The 9,071-nt window shown below is 36.4% G+C and overlaps 1 protein-coding gene across 4 annotated transcripts in view; it reads right to left on the bottom strand.

Moving 5' to 3' along the window:
• Window positions 1-1,352: 1,352 nt before the first annotated feature.
• EXO1 (exonuclease 1) overlaps window positions 1,353-9,071 on the bottom strand; it is a 52,670-nt gene continuing 44,951 nt past the window's right edge. For 3 of the 4 annotated variants that reach the window (XM_032611850.1, XM_032611859.1, XM_032611875.1), the window contains one exon: window positions 3,675-7,807. In XM_032611850.1, coding sequence (XP_032467741.1) covers window positions 7,669-7,807 — 139 coding nt within the window. In that variant the 3' untranslated portion in view covers window positions 3,675-7,668. Of the gene's footprint in view, window positions 7,808-9,071 lie in introns of all 4 variants that reach the window. The other variant, XM_032611867.1, reaches the window with a different exon arrangement.

Here is a 9,071-nt window from a genome sequence, read left to right as displayed (position 1 = left end):
GGTAATCAAGACACAGAACCTACCCTCACTGAGTGGCCACACTTGAACATCCCTTTCTTGTCTCTGTTCTGCATTAATTGGGCCATTTGTTGCCTAGGTCTAATCTTATCTAAGACAAAAATATACCTGTGAAACACCCTAACAGGAATGGTATCCAGAATGATTTATATCATGAAACGGAGTAAACCTTCCAAGGAAGGCTGTCAAGTGTTTCTCCCTCTTCTAGCCCCTTTTCTGTAAACTGACTTTATATATCTTTGTGGCTAATAAAATTACTAAAACATTCTTCTTTTGGTTTAATAAATTAGCTTTAAAATCTTAATTACCATGAAACCAAGAATTTCTTCACTTTTTCCAAAATGCAGTATTGAAATATTTGATGCAACATTGTTTAAATACTGAAAACATCTAAATATTAAGAAATAAGTAAATTATGACATGCATTTTATGGAGTTAAAGAGAGTAATTAGTGGTAAACTAATCTATGTTTATTAACAGGAAGAGATGTTCAAATCCTATGTGGATTAAAAAAAAGTTAGTTTCAGAAACTATGTTTTAAAGAAGTCACAGACCCAGCAATCCCACTACTGGGCATGTACCCTAAGAAAACCATAATTCAAAAACATACATGTACTGCAATGTTCATTGCAGCACTATTTACAATAGCCAGGACATGGAAGCAACCTAAATGTCCATCGACAGAGGAATGAATAAAGAAGATATGGTACATATATACAATGGAATATTACTCAGCCATAAAAAAGAATGAAACTGAGTGATTTGTAATGAGGTGGATGGACCTAGAGTCTGTCATGCAGAGCAAAGGAAGTCAGAAAGAGAAAAACAAATACTGTATGCTAACACATATATGGAATCTAAAAAAAACAGCACTGATGAACCTAGTGGCAGGGCAGGAATAAAGATGCAGATGTAAAGAATGGACTTGAGGACGCAAAGGGGGAAGGGGAAGCTCAGACAAAGTGAGAGAGTAGCACTGACGTATATACATTACCAAATGTAAAATGGATGGCTAGTGGGAAGCTGCTGCATAGCACAGGGAGATCAGGTCAGTGCTTTGTGACCACCTAGAGGGGTGGGATAGGGAGGGTGGGAGAGAGACGCAAGAGGGAGGGGATATGGGGATATATGTATACATATAGCTGATTCATTTTGTTGTAGAGCAGAAACTAACACGACATTGTAAAGCAATTATACTCCAATAAAGCAATTATACTCCAATAAATACTCCAATTATACTCCATTGTAAAGCAGAAACTAACACAACATTGTAAAGCAAATATACTCCAATAAGTAGATAAATAAATTAAAAATAAAGGAAGTCACAGAAAACAAAGCTTCAGAAAAAAATACCCACCAATCGGACAATAGGGAAGATTAGGATTGGGGGTATTAATCAAAAGAGACTTGAAGTTGGTCTGTAATGTTGGAATTTTTATAACAATATATTTTGTGCCCTACTTGTATAATTAAAAGAAACAAAAGTAAAACATTGTATACTAGGGTGAGTTTTTAAATAGACTTAAAAGCACGCTGAATTCTCTTCAGACCTTAAGCAATGTGGAGGAGCTGCCCTCTTGTGGAGCTTTTGAAACAGTCTTTAAATAGTTACTCATAAATCAAAGAATTTACTGTTTGGTTCACAGAATTTTGGAGTTATAATTTCTGAGTTAGAGGTCAACCCCTCATGTTTGTCCTGTGAGAAAAAGAACACAACAAAGGTTCAGTGGTTTACCCAAGGTCACTTCGAGTTTTCGGCAAGTCAGAATTATAAACCAAATCTTCTGATCCCTATCTGGAATTCAGTTATTCTTCTGCCTCCCCTAAACCATGAGTCAACAAGTGTTAAACACTGACATTGTGTTTAGAGAGACTTCAGGTGCTATACAATATACAGTGCCTGGTAGCCGTAAGTCATTTAATAAGAATGTGGAATGCTGACCATATTGCCAGGAACTTGCTGGGGGTTGAGAAACAAAGGTGGATAACACTTTCTGTAATGGATTGTAAAGTCAAATATAATTGATGTAGTTTTACATTACCCTCAGCCTGCATCAAGTCAAACAAGCAACAAGTAACAAGCAACAACAGTCTATTGCTGCAGAGGGGCGAGGGGTTGGAGATAGACCCCTTATGAGGCACAAGTGCATGAGGAAGGCTATAAACTGACGATAGAGCAGGAACACTGAAAAACAAACAAAACTAAAAACGCTAGCACCACGCTAGAGGAATTTGAAGTCAGTGGTGCACTTGTCATAGCAATAACAAACCCAAACCAGTTAAACTCCTGACGAGAGTTTACAATGTCACACTCTAACCCCTAGTGGAAGAGGCATGCCCATTTCCAGGCATATCATTTACTTCAGTCACTACTGTTCTATATCAACATATGGCATGCAAATCAATCAAAAAATGAGACACACACACACACACACAAAACAAGGAAAAAGAAAACAATGTCAAGACACAAGATACAGAATGACCCAGACTCAGAGATGACCCAGATATTAGAAACACCAGAAAAGGTATTTAAAATAACTATAGGTAATATGCCTTGTGTAAAATACGGATAATATGTGCATGAGCAGATTGGGGGAATGTCAGTAGAGAAATGGAAACTGTAAATTAGAAATGCTAGAAATAAAAACAAAAAGCTCAAGGAAAGAATTGGTTAACTAGAAAATGGGTTCATAGAAATTACCCGAACTGAAATACAAAAACAGAGTAGAAAGTAATCATAACAGCACTAATAGCTGTGGGACAATTTTGAGCAGTCTAACATGTGCAATTGGAATCCCAAAAGAAGAGAGAATGGGAACTACATAGGGAAGTGGGACTGGGAATCATACTGCTCAGTTTATTTTCACTTTATCCCTTCTTTTCAGCATTGAACCTCACCTTTCCCTCAGCTGTGCTTCATGTCTTTCAAGATCAGAGGCTGTCTGGTGCCAGTTGCCCAGAGTTAACTTTGGGAAATAAGAATAGTTGCTTGATTTTGTGCATGAGGGACAGGATATGTGGCATCGAATTGCTGTCGTTCCTCTATCCTAAGGTACACGTTTTAACATTTTTGAGAATAGTGTGTACCTTAAAGTTGATGGAGTTTTTTTCCAATGGTACATAAAATAATGATGCATCTTACAATCAATTACATTTTCAATTTGATGGAATACTATTAAAAATTACTGTAAAACAGAAAATATGAAAGACCACACAAAACAAGTAAATGGCTTAATAAATTATACGGCCAACATTTTACTTTATGATATGGATAGCCTAGTAAGTTATATTATTATAAGCAAACTGTCATAAAATACACCACCCAGGAAATAAAACTTTGTCAGCAATTCCCAGAATCTGTTCCATGTGCTTTGCTTCAATATCAATGTCCAACCACCCCACCCCCTGTAACCACCACCGTAAATTTTATAGTTATCACTTCTTTATATTTCTCTATTGTTTAATCACCAGAGTGTGCATCCCTAAATAAACTAGTTTAGTTGTGTCTTTTTTTTTTTGATACGCGGGCCTCTCACTGTTGTGGCCTGTCCCGTTGCAGAGCACAGGCTCCGGACGCACAGGCTCAGCGGCCATGGCTCACGGGCCCAGCCGCTCCGCGGCATGTGGGATTTTCCCGGACCGGGGCACGAGCCCGTGTCCCCTGCATCAACAAGCGGACTCTCAACCACTGCACCACCAGGGAAGCCCTGTCCTTTTTTTAATATGGAATTCTCCTCTCCATCCCCTTCCTTACAATTTATCTGTTGAGAATCCAAGGGCATTTAACCTGTAGTTTCTTGCAGACTGGATTTTGCTAATTGCACACTCATGTTGCAGTCCCACATGTTCCTCTGTCCTCTGTATTTCCTGCAATTCGGCAGCTGGATCCAGAGGAATGATCAGACTCATCTCCAATCCCTTGGCAAGACTACAGAGGATGCTGAGTTCTTTCATTATGAGACAAAAAATGTCTGGTTATGATGTTAATAGCAGCTGATGCTCAAAGCCTAAATCCATTAATCCACCGGGGGTTGCAAAATGGTGATATTATCTTTTTCATTATTAGAACAGTAAAAAGAGATTTATCTTGTTTTATTACCCATTGGTACAGTACAGACAGGGAAAATGCCTGATATTTCTTTTATTTTCCCATATTCAAGATAATGAATTGATATTCTATCATCCTCTGAAGGTGACCAATTTTTTAAAATGCTTATGATGGGTTCCAGTAAACAATTATCTTTTCAAGATCAAATTCTCCCATGTTTGGACAGTGGGGGCCTCTTCAGGTGTCTCCTCAATCATTTTGAAATTACATTAGTAGTCAGTAAAGGCTTCTGTTTTAACAAGATATCCCAGGCTTGTCCTTTACACTTCTTTTCCAGACTATTTTTCCAAGAAGCTCTCATTTCTTTTGGTGAAAAATTGTATTTTAAGACTACAAGTTGAGTGATAGGGATGCTCATTGGTACTGGATTTTTTTTCTGGGTCTCTTCAGTGTGTATATATATATATGCATATACATGTATATATATAGTATGTGTGTATATACATTCATAAGTCTCTATCAGTACTCCCAAGTTTATAACTACATTAAAAAAAAATTAACCTGTTCTGTATTTTATCTGTATCTCCTTTCTCTAGACATTAAAAATTCTGGTTCTCAAGAAAATTGGGGATGAATTAAAATATCCCATAAATATTCATTTATACTATCCCACATTATATGCAGAATGGTCCTAAAATAACAATATCAGACTACTACTACGAGCTAAACCAAATGTTTTGCATATGGTCTCTCCTCTGTAGTTATACTACCTGTGTCATCTGGACATACAGCCATTGCATATCATACTCTCCCCTTTAGCTCCCAAATTTTTAATTGTACAAGTCACTATGTTTGATGGTCACCACCAATCTTTATAGTGCTGTTTTTCTATTTCAGTTATTTTCTGATTCCTCAGGAAGAGCTTAGTGAGCAGTATTTTCCAAATTCTTGTTCGATGGATAAGTTTGTGCCCTTTATAATTGAAAGTTGATTTTGTTGAATATAAAAGCCTTTGCTTACATTTTCCCTTGAATATCTTTAACAAGTTACTCCATTTTCTTCATGTATAAAGAATAATTGTGGAAAAGTGTGATGATCATCTTTTTTTTTCCTTACATGTCACTTGCTGTTCTTGCCTACCCAGAGGATTTTTCCTTTCTTTAAAGTAACTTGTTGTCACTTATGTCTTGGTGTTGGCAGTTTGGGATCAATAATCTTGGGTATAATAGTGCATTTAAAAAATAGCTTCAAATCTTTTAAAAATTAACGTTTTCTGAAAATAGGGTTTTTTTTCTTCAGAGACTCCTATTATCTGTATATTGGACCTTCTGCCTCATCTTCAACATCTGTCACTTCCTACTCTTTTAAAGTGTTCTTTTTCCATTTTGTTTTGATTTTTACCTATTTCTTTTAAGGCATCGTCTATCTGTATGTTTATTTGCTTGTGTTCCTTCTAGTTTAGCCTTAATTTCCGAAATTTTTTTCTAATCCTTTCCTGAGCTTATCTTTTTTATTTTTCTTCTGAGTTTTTCCAATTCTAAATTTCCTTCGTATCCTACACTATTTTCTTAATAACTTCTAGCACATTTTGAAATAGACTGGTTTTGATCTGCTCTCAGGACCTTTCTGGTAGATTTTCATTATTTGTAAAGACGTTATTCTGCTCTTGACTCCTTTAAATCAATTTTGTAAGGGATTGATCTAAAAACTTTTATGTGGTTTCTTTTGGCTCACGGGCCCAGCTGCTCCGCGACATGTGGGATCTTCCCGGACCGGGGCACGAACCCGTGTCCCCTGCATCGGCAGGCGGACTGTCAACCACTGTGCCACCAGGGAAGCCCTATGTGGTTTCTTTTTAAGTAAAAATAATTTTCTTTAACTTTGAGGAGGCATGGGTCATGAGGCCTTCTCAAACCTCAGCTGTTTTGTTGTTGGTGGTTTTTGTTTTTGTTTTCAGTGTTCAAAAACAAAAACAGCATTCTGCTGAGATTTCTTGGTCAACAATTCCTCCCTTCACTGTATTTAACCTTATCTTCCTTTGTGCCTATTGTCACTCTCCTGCTCAATTTTGGTTTTACAGCCAGCAGTTTCTCTTCTGTGGAGCCTTGACAAATATGGCAAATCATTTCAAAAGTTCATATGGACTACATTGCTTCATTCCTTCAGACATTACTGTAGGTCTCCTGCACTCACTCACCACTGGAATGCTCAAAGCATCTCCCAGTTTCAAATGGCTGTTTGCAACTTGGCCTGCTATGTGTTTCAACAATCATTCTATTTAAGTTCTGTTCTCAGGTCCATTAGATGCCCTATTGCCATGCTCTACTTCTCCCAAATAGACGCCAGTACCACTTTGTGGTCTTGTGGCTTTCGGTAGCTTGTCTTCACCCACTTATATTTCAGGATTTAAGTATATGATGCCATCTAAATTTGTTGTAATGTTGTTCATTAGTATTTTGACTTTGCTATCCAGTTGCTGCTATGCGACGGTTCAGAGATTGACAAACTACAGCACTGCTACCATCTTCCCTTTCTTAATTTGTTCTATAACAGGAAACATTCCAGAAAGTTCAAATTTGCTTTTGTTCTTTGTATTTGATCTTTTCCAGATTTTAAAAAAATTTTTTTTCCCCTTCTAACATTTTTATGCTGTTTCTTACAATGTTATGTTTTTTGTTCCACTCTGACCTCCTCTATTAAGTCTCATTTAAAAATTAAAATGCTCTGGATCCCTTTCCTTTATCCTCTATATCAGACACTTTTACAATTCCTTTACTTCCTGTCAGATTGTCACTTACTTCACTTCCTTACTTCAGATCTTCACTTGCATATCTGGTTTTCTTTCCGAGAATCTATTTCTTTGCAGAGTATGTACACATCACAGACCCTGCAGCTTTCATATTTTACATTGCACCTAGGATACTAGTTTTAAATATACGTTAGGGAATTTTTAACCCACACTTCAAAAAAGACATATAAGAGAAATAGGCTATTTTGAAGTTTAAGAATATTAATGATATAAGAAGTAGTGCCTTTCATATGATGCTGAAACCAATTTTCTTTTACTGTCAATCTGTAACCCAACCAAACTCTTCAGGGAAAATAGAGCACTGCCCCATTTATGCAATGATCTTTAACCCTTCCAACTACCCCTCCCATCCCAGCAACTGTATATCCAATTCAACCCTGAAAGACAGACAGGAAAGGCAGGTGAAAAAACTATAGCTCAAAGAAACACAGTAATTTCCTCTAGTACAAAATGACCACAGAATTGTGGTTTTCCATTTACCATCCTTGTACTTGACAACATTACAGAAATCTTTAGAGTAGATTTTTGTAAGTTCCAAGGGACTTGCTCAATTAACATTAAAACTTCAAAAACCTGTCAAAACCAAAATTATTTCTCTAGTTAGCTTCTTATGAAAATATAATAAGCTGAACAAAAACAGTTACATAGTTAATATACAAAATGTACTCTATTTAAAAATAAATAGCATAGATCTAAGAACAAGTCTTTCATACTGATAACTGCTTCATTCTCAAACAGGACATGAAATTGATAGAGATTCTCTTGCAGGCAATAGCCTCCCAGCTTCCTGTGTTTATTGGAATATTGCTCTCTGAACACGCATACAGTCAGAATTGTTAAATATATCCTCTTCTTCTGGAGTTAGCTGGATGTTATCTTTGACTGGAGACAGGGGATCTGGCTTCTTACAAGAAGGAAGCTTTTCAGAATCTCTGCAAAAGATAATATAATAAAATGAATTTATTGGGTGTTTTTAGGGTAGTGTTTATTCGAAAATAATCTACCTGGACAAAATAGAGGTATGTAAAGAGGATAAAACCCTCTACTGTATAATTTGTCTCAATTTATTATATGACACATTCAGGTTCTCCTCTGAGTATGCCCAATAAAATTTAAGTTTTGCTTCTTAGTACCCATGACTGCTTTCTAAATCACCTTTCAAAGTAGGTGCCAAGCCACTACTAAATATATACTAGCTAAGGCAGAATGGTTCCAATAAACAAACTTTAGTTCTTTTCTCTCTAGAACCCTTCTCAAGTCTGGCTGAGGATCAGCATGAGTGAAGCATAAACAAATGTTTAAGCCCTATCTTTTTATCCCTCCCCTTCTTCCAACTTTTGGAAGGAAGTTCTATGTCTATAAAAATTAATCCTATCATGAAGATAACAAAACTGATTCTATGTCCTGTCAACAAAATTTCAACAGGAGTAATTAAGTCTTATTTTTCTAAAAGGCATTTAAGAATACTGTTGCACCCTTAATTTCCCTCTAGCAGCAGTTCTCAAAGTATGATCCACAGATGCCTAAAAATTCCCAAGACACTTTCAGGGGGTTTGTAAGATCAAAATTATTTTCATAATAATATTTAGACTTTATCTGCCTTTCTTACCGTGCTGACATTTGTACGGATAATCCAAAAGCAGAACTGAGTAAAGCTTTGATCCCTGTTTGATCCCTGTTCAGGGAACTAGATCCCACATGCATGCCACAACTAAGAGTTCGTATGCTGCAACTAAGAAGCCCGCATGTTGCAACTAAGAAGCCTGCATGCTGCAACTAAAAAAGATGCCGTGTGCCACAACTAAGACCCGGCACAGCCAAAATAAATAAATAAATATTAAAAAAAAAAAGTTTGAGAACTACTGCTATATGGTTTAATCTAGACTTAACACAATGTAAAGTAAAAACATAATTGTCCAGCACTTATTACAAAGTGTTTCCACTCATACTATCTCATCTGATTGTGATAACATTTCTATTAGGTAAGGTTTAATCTTATCATCCTATGTAAGTCACCTCCCCCCTTCCCTCCCTCCCTTTTTCTTTGTGTTTATTCTTAGCACATTTGCTTTAATAAGAACAAGAAAATAAAGTAATTATAAATCTATGCTACTTTGTGGCTAATTTTGTTGTCTAACAGATGCAATTTGGTTCAAAAAATGTAGATATATAGAGAGTCAATTCTCTTAAAACAGT

Source organism: Phocoena sinus, chromosome 1 (genome assembly GCF_008692025.1).
Source record: "Phocoena sinus isolate mPhoSin1 chromosome 1, mPhoSin1.pri, whole genome shotgun sequence".
NCBI classification, from domain to species: Eukaryota; Metazoa; Chordata; class Mammalia; order Artiodactyla; family Phocoenidae; genus Phocoena; species Phocoena sinus.
Note: the sequence above shows the minus strand (reverse complement) of the source record. Positions and strands in the feature narration are given on the sequence as shown.